This window comes from Primulina eburnea, chromosome 8, assembly GCF_022965805.1.
Source record: "Primulina eburnea isolate SZY01 chromosome 8, ASM2296580v1, whole genome shotgun sequence".
NCBI classification, from domain to species: domain Eukaryota; kingdom Viridiplantae; phylum Streptophyta; class Magnoliopsida; order Lamiales; family Gesneriaceae; genus Primulina; species Primulina eburnea.
Window position 1 is genome coordinate 727149 of NC_133108.1, and position 20304 is coordinate 747452.

At 37.0% G+C, this 20304-nt stretch overlaps 5 protein-coding genes across 7 annotated transcripts; 2 read left to right on the forward strand and 3 right to left on the reverse strand.

Annotated features, from left to right (window-relative positions):
* Positions 1-143: 143 nt before the first annotated feature.
* On the reverse strand, positions 144-3404 carry LOC140838162 (probable WRKY transcription factor 3). The gene is made up of 4 exons (XM_073204272.1): positions 2679-3404; positions 1576-2240; positions 1336-1494; positions 144-641 (listed from the first exon to the last, which is right to left on the reverse strand). The coding sequence occupies exons 1-4, from the start codon at positions 3135-3137 to the stop codon at positions 356-358; spliced, it is 1569 nt and encodes a 522-aa protein (XP_073060373.1). The 5' UTR covers positions 3138-3404; the 3' UTR covers positions 144-355.
* Positions 3405-4577: 1173 nt separating this feature from the next.
* LOC140838163 (early nodulin-like protein 17) lies at positions 4578-5930 on the reverse strand. Its single transcript, XM_073204273.1, has 2 exons — positions 5700-5930; positions 4578-5095 (listed from the first exon to the last, which is right to left on the reverse strand). The coding sequence occupies exons 1-2, from the start codon at positions 5863-5865 to the stop codon at positions 4758-4760; spliced, it is 504 nt and encodes a 167-aa protein (XP_073060374.1). The 5' UTR covers positions 5866-5930; the 3' UTR covers positions 4578-4757.
* A 908-nt stretch (positions 5931-6838) lies between these two features.
* On the forward strand, positions 6839-8186 carry LOC140838164 (uncharacterized). 2 transcript variants are annotated; one of them, XM_073204274.1, is made up of 2 exons: positions 6839-7045; positions 7134-8186. In XM_073204274.1, the coding sequence occupies exons 1-2, from the start codon at positions 6898-6900 to the stop codon at positions 7901-7903; spliced, it is 918 nt and encodes a 305-aa protein (XP_073060375.1). In that variant the 5' UTR covers positions 6839-6897; the 3' UTR covers positions 7904-8186. The 2 variants fall into 2 exon arrangements, with proteins under 2 accessions (XP_073060375.1, XP_073060376.1); XM_073204275.1 differs by having other exon boundaries at positions 6843-7045; positions 7152-8186.
* Positions 8187-9583: 1397 nt separating this feature from the next.
* On the reverse strand, positions 9584-12957 carry LOC140837629 (cyclic nucleotide-gated ion channel 2-like). The gene is made up of 8 exons (XM_073203743.1): positions 12831-12957; positions 12063-12678; positions 11620-11835; positions 11312-11523; positions 10868-10979; positions 10542-10778; positions 10376-10462; positions 9584-10254 (listed from the first exon to the last, which is right to left on the reverse strand). Exons 2-8 carry the CDS (start codon positions 12624-12626, stop codon positions 9766-9768), a joined length of 1917 nt encoding a protein of 638 aa, XP_073059844.1. The 5' UTR covers positions 12627-12678; positions 12831-12957; the 3' UTR covers positions 9584-9765.
* Positions 12958-15208: 2251 nt separating this feature from the next.
* On the forward strand, positions 15209-19022 carry LOC140838165 (uncharacterized). 2 transcript variants are annotated; one of them, XM_073204277.1, is made up of 5 exons: positions 15221-15346; positions 15377-15462; positions 16729-18184; positions 18262-18363; positions 18461-19022. In XM_073204277.1, the coding sequence occupies exons 3-5, from the start codon at positions 16745-16747 to the stop codon at positions 18833-18835; spliced, it is 1917 nt and encodes a 638-aa protein (XP_073060378.1). In that variant the 5' UTR covers positions 15221-15346; positions 15377-15462; positions 16729-16744; the 3' UTR covers positions 18836-19022. The 2 variants fall into 2 exon arrangements, with proteins under 2 accessions (XP_073060377.1, XP_073060378.1); XM_073204276.1 differs by having other exon boundaries at positions 15209-15462; positions 16422-18184.
* Positions 19023-20304: the final 1282 nt, after the last annotated feature.

A 20304-nucleotide genomic window follows, 5' to 3' on the forward strand; every position in this document is an offset into this window, starting at 1 on the left:
TATTGTTTCACAATACACAGTGTACGGTGCATATTTTATCATGCATCACATCACATGGTAAAAATGAAAAAACAAAAAGAGCATAATTCGAACTAGCAGGGGCACAATTTCCGCATGCATAAAGATTACCTTTTCTGTTGCCCACATAAATTTCACTTATATCACAAACTCATAAATGGTGCACGCACGTAACTTGCATCTTTTCAGTTACAGATTACAAATACTTATTCTTGACACCGTGCATGTCCTAGTAGAATACCTAAACAGGAGTGCAAAAACTTTTAGCATACAAAGGACTTTACAGATCCAACATAATATTACAAATGCAAGTAGTAATCATATCAGGATTTAGAGATCAGGCGGCAGCAATTTGTTCTTCTTTGAGCTGTAGAGTCATCGGGATTTGGTCTATAGTCCCAAAATCTATTTTTTTATTTGCTATAGGATTCTCAGCAACCATTTTTTGCGCCTGAAACTGGTGAGAACTTGTATTGCCCGAGCCATGGCTGCTATATTTTCCTGCTGGGATATCGTGATTATGTTTACCCTCATACGTAGTAATGACACATTTGGGGTCTGCTGAAGCTCTCTCGACATGTTTCCTAACATCACAACCAGAATATGTACACCTATAGTAACTCCTGCAGAAAGGTTTTACATGATTCAATTATAACCTTAAAAGAAGGTTGGGTGATGTAAAATTTATGGGTTCTTGACTTTAAAAGGTCAAGTTCTACTTCAAATGTCTACAGAAATTGATGCTTGAATCCAATAAATTAATCAATCAAACCTTTGAAATTGAATTCGAAGGCCAATTTGGAAAGCAGTGTCAAGCTGCTGAAGTTGTACTATTTTATAAGGTGTTTTTGATAAAAATTATTTATCTAGAATGAACATATAGGAGCAACAAGATTATTGATCAAAACTTGTTTATGACATGTGCTAAATCAAGATCATGTCCTCTAGGACGCATATTTATGGGTCTAGAGGAGGCTCGAGAGGAAGCTTAGGTGACTGTCTTACAAATTTAATGAGGAGAAACCTGTATTTTCTAGAGAAGTGCACTTACGGAGCAAATGTTAGCCTAACATCCTGAGAAACCTAAAATTCCTAGCGACAAAACAAAATCCCGACTTGAAATTTCTCTATAAAGGAAACACGATATCATTATCCAATGTCCCTTATATTTGTCGGAAGATTCAGCATAAAGAGATGTTAAGATCAGAAGTAAACAATTAAATACACTTGTCGCCAACTAGTGAAGTTGAAGAAGATTTAGTTCAAGAAACACAACATGACAACAATATTCACTTCTATATTGATCAACAGACCAACCTTGGATGAGGATTCCCCTTAACTACTTTCTGTCCATATTTTCTCCACTTGAACCCATCATCCAAAAGATCAACTTCACTTCTGGTCTGAACGACAATTTTTGAATCCGTAACAGTTTGTTGTGATGAAGCAGGCATTGATGATCCAATATCCACATTCCTGCATTTCAAGGGAAGAGTATGTAATACGAGAAAAATGAATTCTAAGGAAGTGAGACAAGAGACAAAACTACCATTTTACCTTCTTTTGGCAATTGGTTCGTCATCATCCCCATCTACAACTACTGCAGCATATTTCTTTTCCACATTCTGACCAGTGACAGGAAGATGTTCAAATGACTGTGGAGTGGTTGCCGGAAAACTTACAGCCTCGGAAAAAACAGGCTTCACTTGTGAGTTTATTGATCTATCTAAACCAGAAAAATCCATTCCCTGTTTATTGGGATTGGGATGAGGTGGATCGTGGTTGTGCTGTCCTTTATACGTAATCTCAGATACATGACCATCATCCCCTCTTTCAACCTTTTTCTTGACAGGACAGTTTGGATGTGTGCATTTGTAGTAGCTCCGAGGACATTCACTGGCCTTCACATGCTTCTGACCGTATTTTCTCCAGTTATAACCATCACTGGCCGGTTTATCACCAGCAACCGAAGCAGCTCTTTTATCGGACAGGGAAACAGCAGATGTCTCAACCTTTGAACTCTCTGGTATTGTTGGTAAAGCATTGGTCTGCTGTGCTGAAGATTCTTTTGGTGCAGAAGAAGAATGGTGCTCCAATGCTTCTGTGATAGCAGTAGATGACGAACGATGAAATTCTTCTTGCATCTGCATGAAAGATTGGGATAGTGCCGCCTGAGCCGTCACATGAGCTAGAGCCTGTTGGTGCGACATTCCAAATGGGCTCTGTGCAAAAGATTTAAAAAAATCCATCAAATCCAAATTCTGAATCACTTGAATAATGCTCGAGCTTAGTTTTAACCAAAGAATTTCACACAGGAGTAATGATAAGTAAATGGTTGGAATAGTTAATTTCGAATTTTTCTATACAAGAAAACAGAGCTTCCACATATGCAGACTCGAACAAACGGGCCAAACAAAATTGAAGCGAAGGTGAAATCTAAGATTTCTAACCTTAGTGAAACTGAACCGGATTGCGTTATTTGCCGTTTCAAATTCAAGCAGTCAATTCCTTTATAATTATCTTACGAAACAAATCCTTAAACTTAGACATACTTGAACGGTAATTTCAAGAAATCCCAAGTAAATTCGACCATCCAACAAATAAGAATCTAGAGCAAATGACCAACATAAGACACAGTTTACTCGGGATCGGTAGCTTACGTTTAGTGGGGACAAGAACCCAGGTGAATTAAGCAATCCAGAAGGACTCAATCCCGGTGGAAACATGAAAAGTGGGCTCAAACTCTGCGGCTCCGACGGTAGAGACTGCGGCTGTGCCACCACCAGATTCATGGGCCTATTCCGCTTATACCCACCACCGGACTCAATATTTTTCTCATCATTAGCAAAACTCCCCTCTCTCAGTTCTTTCCCCGAATCTTGACCCAATAGAAACCCCGGCTTCCCCACGACCGGCGAAGCCATGGCTCCTGCTAAAAGCTGAGAGAAAGAAAACGGACCCTGGTCCCCGAGGTAGCTCGACATCAATGTCATCGGACCCGGGCTGAATCCGAGACCTGACCAGTTTATATAGAGGGCATCCATGGAGCCACGTGGGGGCACCGAGATCGTCGGCTTGGATTTAGAAACCGCCACCACCTCTTCTACAGTCTCACCCATTTGTTGATCTGGTTCTGGGAAAATAAAAAAAATGGATAAAATCCCAACAAAAATATATGATTTTTAAGATTTAGTTGCAGTAACAAAAAGTAGGTTGCTTTTCTTCTTGTTCTTCTTCTCACTTACTCAACCACCACATTCATATTAATATATATAGCAAGTTGTGTGAGCATTAACTGCTGGGTGGTGGGGTCAGTTTCGTTATCCATCATCTCTGCAAATTGAACCCTCTTTTTCCTCACACTGTCCTAATCGCCTTTTAGGTCTTAAAATCGTATATTTGAAATCTATTTAGAAATTTTCCACGCCTGTTACTGTTAGAATCGGAAGCAGCTGCAAAAGGGTTTGCTTAAATCTTGTTTTATATATATATATATATTTTGGAACAAATGCATTTACATGTAATTTCCCGAGTTAGGCTGAAATGAAAGTCCACAAATTTCCGTGCTAAAAGAACCAAAACTGTATGGTAGTCAATGGTCCAAATGTATTAGTCAGTCCACTAATCATCAAAGCCCGCATCTAAATGGGCCGTTCTTTTATTGAAGTAACCTCCACGTGAAAAGTTGGTATTCATTCAACCAAACTTTGTATGTCTTACTCCAGTTCTTAATTGCAGTTAAAAACATGGATTTGTTATTATCTGTTCAGTTCTTAATGGCAATTAAAAACATGGATTTGTTATTATCTGATCTCCACAAAAGAATAATCTGTGTTTTAACATACCTGACACGCCTGCAAACAATAACCAAACAGGTAAATCTGTTTCTTTTCTTTCTTTTTTTCTGTGATGATCCAATATGATTGTGAAATTTCTAGATTTTATAAACGAATGAACGTACATACAAAACATATTTGGCATTGATGATAGCCAATTTGAAGTGTCCAGGTGAGGCAAAAAGAAAGAATATACATGATGTGGTTGGTATTCATGTGAGCTGTACAAAAGACCTACCACATGTTGAAGATTGGACAGTCACACTGCCAAATATAAAAACATCCGGTTTTAAAATTTAACGTACATTTACTGTTTATCATCCACCCAACTCCTATCCTATCCTATCCATTTTGTGTTATTGTGGCATCAAGTGTCAACAACTTAAATTTGTTGAATTTATGTTTGCTACCTTACTTATTATGCTGACCGATAATATTTCAATTTTGGGTTTTTAATTAACGTCAGAAATTATTGAATTGTAACTTTGACAAATAATGACACAACAAATATACCCTAACTAAATCTTCTTGTTTATCAATTCAGAACAGAAAGTAACACACCAAGAGATCAAACCGATTTGAACATATAGATATATACAGCCAGGCACGGAGTAATTTGCGTACATCCAAAAAAAAGCAAGTCGGATATATTTGTGCCTTTTCACATGAATTTCAACCGATGGAGCAGAGCATAAATCCAAGAAACACAAGCATTTCCCGTCATTCAAGCACTTTTAACTCCCCAAAATCAGGGAAAGCTTCCATTAGACTAATGGAACAAATGATTTTCATTTCAATCTTGCAATGTAATGTTCAACTCAATCCAAGATTTAAAAAACAAAAAAAAAAAAAGAAAGAAAGAAATCCGATCAAACACGAACTAAAGATTTTCTCACAACACACCTACAAGATCATGACAATCGAATTCCACGCAGCAGCAACTGAGAAAAGAACTGGCACCAGAATCTCTCGTAAAGTAGAGAACTGACTGTTAGATCCGGCCTTCTGAGGTGAAGATGATGGTGGAGGCGGTGGATTTTCGACATTGATTGCTATCTTCATGCCTGAGAAGCAGAATCCTTTACCACTGATGAAATAGTATTTTCTCGTCACATTCAGCGGAACCACATCCCTTCCAGCACCAGTAGTAAAATTGTGAAGGAAATGGTCGGAATTGCAGCTTTCATAGTCAGTTTGGTTCACTTCTAGAACGTTCATCTGGTTCCTGTCGTACACAAAAACTGCGAAAAAGTGGCGAAAGTTACTTGCTGTGTGTGATTCATTAGCAGTTTCCTAGCCATATACTCAAAAGAAAGTGCTTGTATAGCAAGTTCTTAATGATCAATTGCAGAAACATGAATTGCCAAGTAAAATACAAAAAAACTTGGAACATTTTCATACATACATTTATAAGAAAGCATGGATATACTTTAAATCTGGTCAACAAATTCAAACATTTAGGCCCAAATATTTGGAAAATACAAATTTAGATTTCACCTTTGAGTTCCACCCATCCTTCTCATCCCCGTTCAATTCCTGGACCCGAGGAAATGATGTGAAAAGCCAACAAAATCCCTTTTTACGGTCCAAAAAAAATTCAAGAACCAGTGTACACTCGAGCAATTCACACATAAAAGTGAGACGCAGAAGCAATCATCACTTTAAAACCTAAACAATGAAGCCTAGATATTGAAGATGTTTCTCAGACCACTTTCATTTTCCATATAACTTAAGTTTTTCCAAGTTTAAATCTTTCATCCAAATCTCCAAGAAAAATTGTGAAGGTAAGAAAAGCCCTAAAAAAGCAGTAGATCTGAAAATCGAGAAAAAGGGAAGAGAGCATACACAGCCAATCCCCATTGTAGAAATGCTTGCCTTCAGCCCATACGGTATAGTTAACATTTGGACTCCAACCCACGTTCCCACCTACCGTGAAACGCACCGCCGCCACCTCCGGCAGCATCACCGCCGCACAAATCAATCCCAGCACCACCGCAATTAACCGGCCCATCTTCCGCGCCTACTCTTCTACAATCAACACAAAAATCTCTGAAAAGGGAATAGATATATGTAGCCGTAGCAAAAGGAAAGTAAATATTGACGTGTGGGGTAGAGTCCCTGATGGACGTGAATTTATTACTTTATTATTATTTGTAAATCCAAGGTGGATTTTTTTTTTATTTTTGTAAATTATGGCGTTAATTAATCAAAAAGGTTGTTAACTCTGATTTACAAGACATGTGACTCATTCTGCTTTTTGGGCGATGTTTTCCAAGTTAGGTTGGCGGTGGATTCTACTCCTACATATAAAATTCAAGCTGCTCTGTTGGATTAAAAAAATTTAGTTTCTGGTAAAATATCATAACATAATGATAGATAATATCTATATATAAATAATTGTCTTTAGATCACGCATAATCACGTTAACTATTCTTTCTCTTGTTGCGATTTTCCCAGCATCTAAAACCACCAAACATCAGCCTTTTCATCTTCTCCATTTAAACAAAAAATTCTAAAAAGCATTTACAAGAGTTTCAGACATCAATTAAGAATCCATCACATCGGATGAAGTTCTTTTTGAATAACATCTCCAATGTGGCTTTTATGCATCTTATTAAAATTTGCATATTTATCAATTTGATTTATTAATCTCCAATGTGGCTTTTATGGGCCAAAAATTTGAGAGCACTGCTGTTCATTTCAACATAACAGGCCCATTCTGAAGAAGGAAGCCAAACATCCCAAAAGAAGTAACCTCAACTCAACCCGACAAAATATTAAAATATCATATCTAAGATTTCCTTTTCCAAACTACATACAACAAGTGAGTGTACAAAAATGAAATTGTGGTGCGTAGAGTTCCACGCTGAAGCAGCTTACTTGGACAGGATGGGATATGATGCGAGCATTTTGTGGTCTGTATTTGACGTCATGTCACACGTAAAAAAGCGCAATATACATTCTCTTATCCATATCGCTATATTTTATATTATTTTTATGCATTTTATACTGCACTTTTCTGTGGAAAGCTGTGTGTGTCACCATGGAAGCTTGCTTTTTCTCCTCCAATTCCTTCACAAAAACAACTGAAGCTCTTCCTTCAGTAAGGGCTAGGATCCCCACTTACAAAAGGAAAAGGCTGAATCAGTATCAGTCTAAAACACTTACGGTTCCTAAATTATCTGTATCGTGTACGTGTTTCTATCCTGATGGGTATTGTTTTCTTGAAGGTTTTCGTATTATTGAATTTATCGCCCTCTAAACTGGTGATGTTCACAGGTTGCCAATCACAATCAGGTTCAACAGCACCATCGCCTCAAGATGAAGAAAATCCTTTTGTCAGCTCCGACTGGCGCGCTTTCCGAGCAAGACTCGTCGCCAACGAATCACAGTCCATACGGCCTGAACATCAATCCGCAAATCAAACAGCTCCCGCCAGCCCGCCTCCGCCAATCCCATTTGGATCCAAATGGGCACACACGATCCCAGAACCGGAAAAGGGCTGCCTGCTTATCGCGACCGAGAAGCTAGACGGTGTCCACATCTTCGAAAGAACCGTGATCCTCCTCCTGTCCACCGGCCCCATCGGACCGACGGGCCTCATCCTCAACCGGCCGTCACTCATGTCCATCAAAGAAATGAAGTCATCTTCGTTCGACGTGTCGGGGACCTTTTCGGACAGGCCATTGTTCTTCGGAGGGCCATTGGAAGAAGGGCTGTTTCTGGTGAGTCCCGAGGAAGAAGGGAAGACGGAGATTGTGGAGAAGAGTGGTGTCTTTGAGGAGGTGATGAAAGGACTGTACTACGGGACTAAGGAAAGCGTGGGATGTGCGGTTGAAATGGTCAAAAGGGATATGGTGAAAGTCGGGGAGTTCAGGTTCTTCGATGGATACTGCGGGTGGGATAAGGAGCAGCTGAGGGATGAGATTAGGGCCGGGTATTGGACTGTGGCTGCTTGTAGTTGTGGTGTTGTTGGGCTTACCAGTGTCGGAAGTATTGGGCTTTGGGAGGAGATTATTGGGCTCATGGGCCGAAGAAAAGTGTCCTGATCTACGACGTTTTCGGGCCAGGGCCGGATGGGATATTGACGTATTGTTGTTAATATGAATCTGGAGTCTAATCTAGGATTGTTGTTCATGCCACAAACTATCCTTGTTCATGTGTGTCGAGTGGATAAAAAGTGGTCACTTATCATATACCAAGTGAATGAGATTACTACCCTGTGGATAATCTATTAAGCCTCTAATTGATGCATCGGGTGAAAACATATGTCTATGATGTTTTATTGCTGATTTTGATTGTTCATTTGGTTTAAAATAAAATTTAAGCCTCCGTTATTTTCCTCTGCAATGGTATGATTTTATTCTAAGATTCTGATTTTCTTTCAGATTTTGCGACATTGTGCACAAAAATATGAACTCCGTCTCTCGTGGGATTCCCAAATCATTTGAAAAATCCGACATTTTCCACTCAAGAAAAGTTCATTCTATCTATTTTTCTAGCTTAACCCCGAAAGTCGAAGCTCTGTTTGACTGGCCGGCACGGAAAAATTTTCAACTTATTTGGACGGCTGTTTAGAGCCCAATTCGTTAAAGAAGCAGCATGCTTGCATGATCGTACAGGGCCTTGAACAGAACTCAGTTCTTGGCTCCAGAACTCTATGTCCCTATGCAAAATTCGATCTTTTTACCCAAATTTGTTAATGACGCTATACCCCAATGGAATTCAATTATTGTGGGATACTTCAGAACCAGTGAATGTGGCGATGTTATAAGATTGTATGTTGTTGCATTGAGGCCGAAAATATTGGAATTCATAACGCAGCGATTAGTTTTGGTTTGAAAAGTTGCGTCGAGTTGGGCAGTTGTGAATTTGGAAGGAATGTTCATACGGATGCTTTAAAATTTGGATTGAGTAATGATCGATTTGTGGGTTCGTCACTGATTGGATTTTATAGTAAGTGTGATCTAATTAGGGAAGCGGCTAAAGTGCTTGATGAAATAACTGATAAGAGATGTTGCTGCCTGCACTTCAATGATTGCAGGATATGCTTAGCTTGGGGATCATTATGTTTTTAAAGCTTTCGCAGTTGCACGTGACACGCAAATGGATGGATTTGAGCCTAATAGGGTGACTTGGGCGAGTCTACTCCAATGCGCTTCACGGATAGTTTCAGTTAATGAAGGAAAAATGAGACATGGTTATGCAATTAGAAGATGAATTGGTGGCTTAGATGAAGTTTTTAAAACAAGATATAATTTCGTTTATGAATTGAAATTCAATCGTTAGAAGATATTAAAGAATAAGTGAACCGACTTCCTAACAATTATTCTTTTATTTTGTTATTTTCAATTATTTATATTTTTTTGCTTTATCTTCTTGTATGAGTTTTGATTTAGTTTATAAATTAATTTATTTTTCGTTTTAATTAATTAAAGAATTATGTTTTAAATAAATTTTCATATATCAATATACATTGGAATGATACTCGATGAACTATATTAAAACATTATTCGTACACCAGTGAAAATACCGAGCAGCTTTGGAATTATTTAATTGTTATAAAATTATTGTGCAAGAAAAATTCAACCAGCCATCGATCTCTCATTTTTTAAATCCTCTCTGATTACTTATATGACGTAAATATATTAAATATAAAATATAAGATTGATATGTTATTTCTCTCAACAAAAAAAAAAAAAAAAAAAAGATTGATATGTTATTTAAATTAATATCACAATTTAACAAAATAAGTTCCTAATACCACCTTGAAAGAACCAAAACTTACCAGTTACCACTAAATTATTTGATCCGCCACCGGCATTAAGAAATAAGGATAAGGGTAAGGCCGTGATATCAGGACTGGGGCAGCAATTTTAATAACGAAATGAGAATGCCTTGTGCATTGCTCTTATTCAAGATGATCATGGGGTCGAATCGACATAAAGAATATGGCGTATTGCCTCAGGCGGCGATCACCATCCGCAGTCCCGGAGCCATAGCCAACTGAACAATGTGAACTCCTCTGCATATAACGTCGCCAAGCTAATTGGATATTAACAGCGCCCCATGTCCTCCAATTCGACGAATAGTATCTTGCTGTGCGTCTCACCCTCTCGTTCACAAATTTGTAGCGAAAATGATCCGTGATGTACCGAAGATGGTTGGATTCTAAGGCAAATGCCTCAGTTGATTCGAGGCATGTAAACGTGGCGGAAGAATGCGGAATCCTTTCCATAAAAGGGCGACGCAGGCACCAAGAGAGAAGCTCGTCCCCAAAGAATGTACCTGACTCAAGGATGTTGGTGGCAAGAATCCCTCTACTTAGATTTTGGCTTCTCTTTACACGACCATGCACAATGAAAACGATTCTTTGCACAGGGTCACCCTCTCGTATTATCTTGTCATAATTCAGAGCATATGTCAAGAAAGTTGTTAGCTTTCTTAAATGTTATCTTAAAATAAAAAAACTACTGTCGGTCTGCATCCTATTGAGCAAATGATGGTTGCACAAGATCTACCTTTTCGTCTTTGGAGAAGACGAGAGGCTTGACACGGTCACATATATTGTCCAGTATCAGATCATCCAAGGTGTGGAACAGTGGTACCTCAAACAAAAAAAACACAACTGAAACTCAGTGCAAGAAAATGGATGACTTCAAATAGGCCGAAGAATATTCGGTATACCTTTTTTATCAGATCAAGGCAAAGAAATCGATTAATGTCGCGTCTGAGTCCTTCTGGTAGATCAGAAATAAATTCTAATTCATCGTTACCACCCAATATAGTCGATCTTTGTCTTTCATAACGTCTGACTCTTTGCCTCAGTTTCAATGGCAATTGCCTCCGTCTCATCCACCATTCCATGTCACGGAACCTTAGCTGCATTTTTCTCTTCTTGGCCATGACAGCGTGCAAAAATACCTTTCCAAACATAGTGTGAATGATTTATTTATTTTAATGTACGTCTCGTGTTATTAATACAATAAGTGGAGTTTGAGATTTTGAATCACCTGAATATTTCCAATCAACAGAGTGAATAACAGCAAACCACCAAGGACAAGGCTTATACTGAACATTACTTCCTTCCAGTCACTTGTTGGTTCCAAGTTGTTGCCAAAAGTACTGCAAAATTTATTCACAAGCAAATGAACGTCAAGATTCCAATGAACTACGCATCTAACACTCCCACATCACTCTGCTAATGAAAAGCTGCTGACTCGATACTATGTTTCTCATAGCAATGGTTTCCTGGGTGTGATTTGAGCTCATGACAAGGATTCCCCTGCGCACAAACCCTGCGAAGGGCGAGTCCACTTAAATTGAAAAAGTTTGAACTTTTTGTATAATTTTTCTAAAAATGCAATATTTTGCTCCCTCTCAAGTCTAGTGAGTCATGTCTATTGTCTCACAATCCACCCAGGCATAGATACAGATATAAGAACATGCGCACGTACCTAAGTGTCATCATTCCCCAACAAATGGGATAAAGAATCTTGACAGACACCGAGTTGCTAGATACAACAGGAAGTGCCCATCTGTATATTCCGTGTCCAAACGATCCATTGACATCCAAGCAGAATGATTTTCTACCCACAAGGTTGCATCGTTGCCCGAGGCACGACGCTACACGTTGTGTCGCAAGAATGTACCAACATCCACCCACAACCTGCAGTAAACAGATCAAATTTACTACAAAACAAATTCAATATCAAAGCTAGCTAGCTGCAATATTCCTTCGAGAATTGGATCTGGTTACACATACGTGAGAGGCGATGAAGTATGCTATGAGATTAAGGCCGAACCCCCACCAAATTGTGCCGAAGATGTAGCCTGTTACCTTCTGCATTCTTCTTATCAAGGACAAGGTGTGATATATCTTAGGTAGGAATTGGAACAAGAAACTTGACAAGAGAATCGTTGTTACATGTTGTGCTCTTTCCTCTTTGATCAATCTTGGCATCACTAACCAAAAAACAGCCTGCAAAATAACATGATTATTCATTATGAAATAACATTCTCCGGGAAAAAAATAAGTACAAAATATATCATTCCCAACCCTGCAACTAAAAGTCAAGTGTACCTAACTTTTTAAAACATGTAACATCGTTGCAAGTAAAAACCTCTGCATTCTGACATTATCCAAGGCCCCGCAGGTATGATTAAATCAAAATAACAATGAGAAATAGGTAAATAACGCAACACTACCTGAGGAACTGGTAGAATGACAAAAACATCAAACCAGAATCCATCGAGTGATCGCAAGTAATGAGCAGCAATTGCACGTGTGTCCCAAACGAGTTTCCCGCATCCAATAACCAGGGATTCTTTCGGCACAAAAGCCAGCCGGAACTGCAGCCACACATGGCATAAATGCAAGGCATCGAGGCAAACACGCAGCACGGTGGCAATAGCGACCAACCCACCGTCAATGTACAAGCACCGCGACCCACCGCGGCCAATGGACAAAACATAAAAGAAGAGCGGGTCCACAGCTAACGACATGCTACGCGCCAACAAGATCGCCCTGTTCCAACGTCGCACGCCCTTGCTCCGTGGGTCCAAACTTCTGACGAATGAGTGGCTCGAGGCGAGGTGGGTGTCGAGGTTTTTTCTGTCCAGCCCATTTTTTATCGGGAGGAGGGAAGAACCCGCGGACGCCTCCCACTCCGGCTGGTCGGCTTTGTACCAGCTTGCGGAATGGAAAACGGGGATGCTGTCTCGAGTGCATGCGTAACATTCACCGGATGTGGAGATTTGGCTGTCCTCCATGCCGTCTCTGATTCCCGGTTGGACTGACTTTCGCCGGGACACTCCAAACTACCTGCATTTATTATTTTCCAACTCTAACAATATCAGAAAACAAATTGAACGTTGTGTAGCTGAAGTAACCTCGTATACATCGAACAGAATGGACACCATTATATATCGTAACTCGGCAGAATAACAGTAGAAAATTAAGGGTGGCACAGTAACCTTGGAAGGGAGAATTGTTTGTCTGGATTTTGAGAAGACGTCTTCTCAGGGAAACCATGGGAGAGAAGGAAACAAATTTGGTTCGTAAAACGTGAGAGTAGATGATATTTAAACAACAAAAATGGAAAACAAAATTGTTCAGAAATGGCAAATAAAGGTGGAAGTAACGTTGGTTTGCGTCTTAATATTTTTTCTCTTCTCGTGGGCGGTACAAGCGATCAAATGGAGACTGTACGTACAATATGATTTATATTTGAATATATTGTTTAAAAAATATTATATTATCTTCATTAATTTTTTTATAATAATATTATGAACAAGAGTATAATTTAGTATTTTAAAGGATGATAAAAAGAGATATAATTTAGTAATTTATTTAATACTTTGTTCAAGTTTTATATTCTTGAATTTGATGGATGCTTGTTCCTCCATCACACGTATCCACTGTACAAAATTTACTTAAAATTTATTGTTTATTTATAGTATTATCTTTTTTGTCACATGTATACTAGTATTTCAGCATTGTACGTCTAAAATAGTGGACAAAATATACTAAAAAATAGGGGAAATATTATATATTCATATACTTTAGTTCATCTTTTTATTTGTTACCATCTAAAATAAATTGATAAAAAATTATTACTAAAAAACACATATACTATAGAGAAGTAAAAGAATTAAATTATGGCTTTATTTTAAACAATTTTAAAAACAATTACAAATATTTTTTTTGACAGAAAAACAATTACAAATATTTATTCGTTTGAAATAGGAGTTAAGTTTCTGAATAATGAAGTTATTTTAGGCATTGTTCTAAAAAGCACTAGAATGCTTGGGCAGTTTCTTTTAGCTTTATGCATCTGATTTTTCTTTTAGTTCATTTCCATATTTTTCAACACTTCATGTTAATATCAAACTTTTATCACTAGATCAAAAATTATAATTATCAGTCAAAATGCAATTTTTTTTTCTTATTTCATGACAACCTATAGTGTACATTCTTGAATGTTAATGAGTTGAACTGCTAGATCCATCAGTCTGATGAGGTGCATATCTATTTGTTGACATTGTCATATATATTTTTAGAGACCAGTCTTACTATTTCACTATAGTTGGTCTTGACCTTAGTAGAGACAATATTATCTATTAAGATCTGATGTCATTATTTTCATTATCCACCTAACCAACCGGATCAAGTGACGCAAGGTCAACAACTTCACACAATATAACTTCCCAGGAGATCAATGTTCCATATACTATTTTCCCTCGTGCATGTTTAACCCAACATCCTCCAAAAAAAAGTATAGAAATATGCTTCATCAAAAATTTGAACACATGATCTATTTGAATGTTAATAGATAGGGTTGTTAAGCACATGAATCCAGAAATATATGTATCTATATTTTGGTATTGTCCCATATCATTTATATAATAGTCTTATCATTTCCTTACTGTCGGCTATGTCCCCAACAAAGACAATATTATGTGTTAAAGATTCACCTTTTTAAGGCTAACCTAGCCAACCAGATCAAGCGACAAAGCGTCACTAGTTTGACGTATGATCATGAAAACTAGTTTATCGCATGACAGCTTCTCAGGAGGTCACTAATTATAATAATAATCTTACTCATACACGCTTAACTCAACACTTCTTTTGTATCAGATTCAAACCTAAATCCATGACATCTTCTCTTCATCCGATATAAAATTTTGCTTCGCGAACTTGTCTTAAATGGGAAATATGTGATGAGAAAATATGCTAATTTATTTATTTATTTTTGAATTCGAAAATTATATTATTAACTAGTCATAACAAGAAATTGCATCTGTTTTTCGAGAGCTCATCAAATAAGAACTCCAAAGTTAAGCGTATTTGACTTGGGACAATTCTGGGACACGCTGGAAAGACTCGTCTCGGTATAGTAGAAACATTCGTCGAATGTAAGGCGTTGCAAATACATATTATAATAGATAAAATAAATATATTTTTATTAAATCTAATAATTAACCTATATTATCGCCATCAAATTCATATTAGTATATATTAACAGTTTAACATGCACATCGTTGCCCCACATTATATATGAAAGAAATTATACACCACAAGAAAAATTGTGTTTAACGACGGAAATTAAATATGTTGTCATTAATTAACGACGGAAATAAAAAATTTGTCATAAATATAATATAGCAACATAATTTATTTTTCTGTCACAACTAACGACGGAATTTTAAAAATTGTCGTTAATTTACTGACAATTAATTTTATTGTCGTTAATTAATTAGAAATATATATATATATATATATATATATATATATATATATATATATATATATGTATGTATGTCATTAATTAAGCCCCAAAGTCCAATTTTCCGTCTGCAGAAACAAACCCGTTGCCCTTCTTCCCCAAAACGGCAGTAACCCCTTTTCTTCCCCAAACTCGTCGCCCTTCTTTCCTCACCAGAAACGGATCCTGCATTTACCGGAATCGGAGCAGCAACCACCGTAGAAGGTAGCTGAGTTCTGGAAAACGATTGTAGAGGCTGGACGGGAAGAAAGGAGCAGATCGAGCCCTGTTAGCGAGCCGTGCGTGAGCTTCCTCTGCTTGTGCTTCTTGGTTCGCATTAGGTGAGCTTGTGCTTGTAACTTGGTAGTTTTGCTGTTTTTTGAGGTAGTATTTGAAGCCGTTTCAGTTCCCTTGTTTTTCCAGCTTAGTTTCGGTCGAGATTTATAGTTTTCGGCAAGTTCCGGTAAACACACCTAACAAGGGACTAAATATATTTTACTTGGGTGCGTTACTGTCCGAGATTTTAGAATGAGAAATAAGAATTTAGAATTGTATTCACATTGACATAGTGGCGTCTTGGAGGACATCACAATTCACGACTTCATGTTTCTTAAAATCGAGAAAATTTGTAAAATAATTTTTATCAATTATTGTTTTAGAAAAATATAATTTAAAATATAATTTAGAAAAAAATTAATTGATTTAGATACATTTGAAGTGATGTTTTTTGTGAGGTCATTTACTGAGTGTATGTAAACACTGGAGTAAGATTGGTATCAACTTTTTTAAAGGAGAAATTGGTGAAGTAAACTTTAAGCTTTTGTCTGGTTGTTGAAGAGCCGTTTCAACTTATTATAAAATTTTCTTTACGATTCCAATTGATGTCGTAAATGAAGCAAGATTATCGAGCCATGCTCGTCCCAGTTTTCGTTCTTGACGAACTCTAGTTGAATTCCACATATCTTTTTAGATAATTCCCAAGTTCTAAGCGAGCCAATTTGATATTCTGTTCAAGATTATTGAAGATAGGGTCATTTAATTTATTGTTCTTGCTAAACTTCGATGAGTTGAATCTTAACTCCTAGATGAACTTAAGAAGCTTTTAGTAGCCATTACGTTTAGCGATTGAAGGGTTATAAGCTTACTTTGAACCTACTACTAGCCTGAAGATGTTTTAAATGTTGATTAGATATTAAATGGTACTGAGTTCAAATTGACTTCATTGGATCAGATCCCTTGTCTGTTGCATGTTCTTCATCTGTGAACAAGACACAAAATGATACAAATATTCTTTTCACAGATTTCCAATGTCCCAGGTTTTCAATACATCAATGTGTTGATCATACTCTTGGATAAGACCTGAGAAGTATACTAGAAAACACTCACGCACCAACACACTAAAGTTGCATCATTTTCATAACTGAATTTGGGTTAGTTGGCATCAAGATCTTTGCTTTAAACTTATTTTCTGAGTTACAGTGAATATCTTTGACTACTGAAGAATTGTTGACTTAATATATTCTCTTATTTTTTTTATATCATTTTATTACTTTACAAATGTATATATTATGTAAATATTGTTAATAATTATCTTGCAATTGTGTTAGGCATTTTAATTAAACCATGAACGATACAAGATCTTGGATGTACCGTAGGTTGGAAAATGGGTTCATAACTAATGACTTCTTTAATGGTGTTGAAGAATTCGTGAATTTTGCTAAGATGCATCCTGAAATCATGTGTGGTGAAACAATGCGTTGTCCTTGTAATCACCGAAGATGTAGAAACAGAGCTTACCATGACGAAGAGGTAGTCAAATTACATCTCTGTAGGTATGGCTTTGTACCAGGCTATTATCGTTGGCACCATCACGGTGAAACCTATATAACTCCAGAAGTTGAACATTGGATTGGTCCGTCATCATCAGCACAAGTCGAACATGTTGATCACATGCATAATATGGTTCACGATATTTATAACTCTATTAACATAGAAGATGAGCCCCAAAGTCCAAATGACACTGCCAAAAACCTATATGAGATGCTTACGGCATCCGAGACCGAGATTTGGGAAGGTAATCCGAATGGTCATTCACAGTTGTCATTCGTTGCTAGATTGTTGAACATGAAGGCTAAACATCACATTTCAGAAAGATGTTACGATGATCTGTGTCAGCTTATTTCCGAATTGCTACCCACAGAAAATTGCATGACCAATAGTTTTTATGACACAAAAAAATTAATAAAAGGATTAGGTTTGCCGGTTGAAAAGATTGACTGTTGTAGCAACAACTGTATGATTTACTGGAGAGATGACATTGATTTACAAGAATGTAGGTTTTGCGGGCATCCACGTTACAAACCTAGTTTACGTCGAACGGTTAAGAAAAAAAAAGTTCCATGGAATAGAATGTATTATTTTCCTCTAACCTCACGTTTGCAAAGGTTGTATGCATCTGTAGAAACAGCGAAGCACATGCGTTGGCATAATGAGCATGTACAAGATGGAGATGCAATGTGTCACCCCTCTGATTCACCTGCATGGAAGCATTTTGACACAACTCATCCAGATTTTGCACTCGAGGTTCGAAATGTCAGACTGGGACTTTCAGCTGATGGTTTTCAACCATTCGGTCAGTCAGGACAACAATATTCATCATGGCCAGTTATACTAACACCTTACAATTTGCCTCCATGGATGTGCATGAAAGATGAATACATGTTCTTGACAGTTATAGCTCCCGGACCTAGTAATCCTAAGAACAAGTTAGATGTGTTCTTGCAACCTCTTATCGCTGAATTGAACGAACTTTGGTCAGTTGGGGCAAAGACATATGATGTTCACGTGAAAAAAAATTTTACTATGCGTGCCTCTCTGCTATGGACAATTAGTGATTTTCCTGCATATGCAATGTTATCTGGATGGAGTACCGCCGGTAAACTAGCATGTCCTTACTGTATGGAAAACTCTGATGCTTTCACATTGCCGAATGGTGGTAAAACATCATGGTTCGATAACCATCGTAAGTTTTTACCAATGGTACATTCGGATTCTATTAAAATGGTAAGTTTAAATTTCTGTTATAATATGTCAATGAATAATACATATATATAAATTTCTAAGCATCGTTGGTTTTGAAGCGTGAGGAGTTGGGGCGTGATGCAAGTGCTTATGAGTTATTCAAAATAACGCATCAGAAAAAAGATGGTACATGGGTTGATGCTAGGTCAAAGGCTCTTGATGTGAGTTTTATATATAAGAAAGATTTTTGAATTATGCATTTTTATCTATGACTGATGTAATTGTTGTAAATCAATTAATTTCTCTTTGTTATCCTAGGCCGAGATGAATGCTCAGTTTCTTGAAGCAACACAACTTGATGCTGATTTTGAGTCACCACATAATCCAACCCCAGAGGTTCAAAATGAACTCTATATATTGGCTGTTGGTGGGGTTAAAAAGAGAAAATTGTATGGTGTTGGCTCGCAGGCTGAGGTGTTGTATCCTGAAGCTATGTCGGGACGTGCAACACACACACGTGCTAACTCTATGGATGTGGCTGCCGCTAAAGCTGAAGCTGCCGCTGCGACTTCTAAAGTAGAGGAACTTACAAGGGAATTGACTAGCTTGAGGCAGCAGGTTCGTTACTTGATGGAGCATGCACTTATTGACCCCCAAGCCACATCTTATGATGATGATAGCACACAACCATAGTCCCCTTAGATATGTCATGGTTAATAGGCTTTTTTGTAAGTATTGAAGCCACTGTGTCTCCATATTTTGGTCATTGAACATTTGGAAATGTAGCTACTCTTTTTGGAAATGTGGCTACTGATTTTGTAAGTAAGCTACTCTTTTTGGATATGGATGGATTAATATGTTTTGAATGTTAATATGTGGAGTGAAGGTGTTTAATTTAATTTGATGTGATTTTATTATGTATATTGTTGGTTGGAAGATTGAAACTGTATTGGATTTGTTGAATTAGAATGTGTTGGATAAAAGGGAATTAATAAAAACCGGGACAGAGGGCTGTCCAATTCAACATTTAACGACAGAAATTATAAATCCGTCACTAAACTTAGTGACGAAAATTATCATGTTGTCACTAAGTTTAGCGACAGATTTATAATTTGTCACTAAGTTTAGTGACGGATTTATAATTTCTGTCGTTAATATTAACGACCAAAACATATATCTGTCGCTAGATTTAATGACGGATTTATGATTTCTGTCGCAAATATCAATGACAAAAACTTAAATCTGTCGCTAACTTTACCGACGCCTTTACAATTTCGGTCGCTGATTTAGTGACGAATATATGATTTCTGTTGCAAATTTAGCGACAAAATATTTTTCGGTCACTAAAATATTGCGACCAAATTTAAATTTCCGTCGTTATTATTTAACGACAAACATAAATATTCCGTCGTAAATAACGACAGAATTACACTTTCCGTCGTTATACAAGTCCGCGACGCTAAATTCTTTGACGATCGATATTCCGTCGCTATTATGTCGCTAAATACTTTCAGTGACAAAATAGCGACAGAAAATTCCGTCGTTATTTGTAAATTTTTTTGTAGTGATATGCTTTATTAATTTTATATATTCAAAATTATAATATTAACTAGAGAAAAAAGACATATTTTAGAAAGCAAAAGAAAAAAAACAAAATCTATTACTATATCTGCAGTAATACTTTCTCGTATCGTCATATCCAAATTTTTATAACAAAAATATTCCTCAATTTTTAGAATTTCATATTACGTAGATCTCTTACAGAGAAGTTATTTGACATGCATAGTATCAAATCTCGTCCAAAAAGTAAAATAATAATTAGTCAAGCTTGAATTACTCTCTCTCTTTTTTTTTTTTTTTTTTGTTAAACCTCACGTTCATAGAATCTCCCTGTTGAAGATATGAGGGCCAACATTTTTGTCATCCACTCATATTCGTTTCATCATAGACCGTATTTTGCATGTGAGCTGCTGCTTTAACAACTTTAATCTATATATATATATAAAGAAACCTCTAATAAAAATTCAATTTTTTTTTTACATAGCGTAACAACTAACAAATACAACTTTTTTCATCCTCCAACTTGTTTATTAGTTAGTCGTTTAGCGTCAATTTTTTAAAAATGATTTTTTTCAACATTTTTTAAAATTCAAATGTGGTGA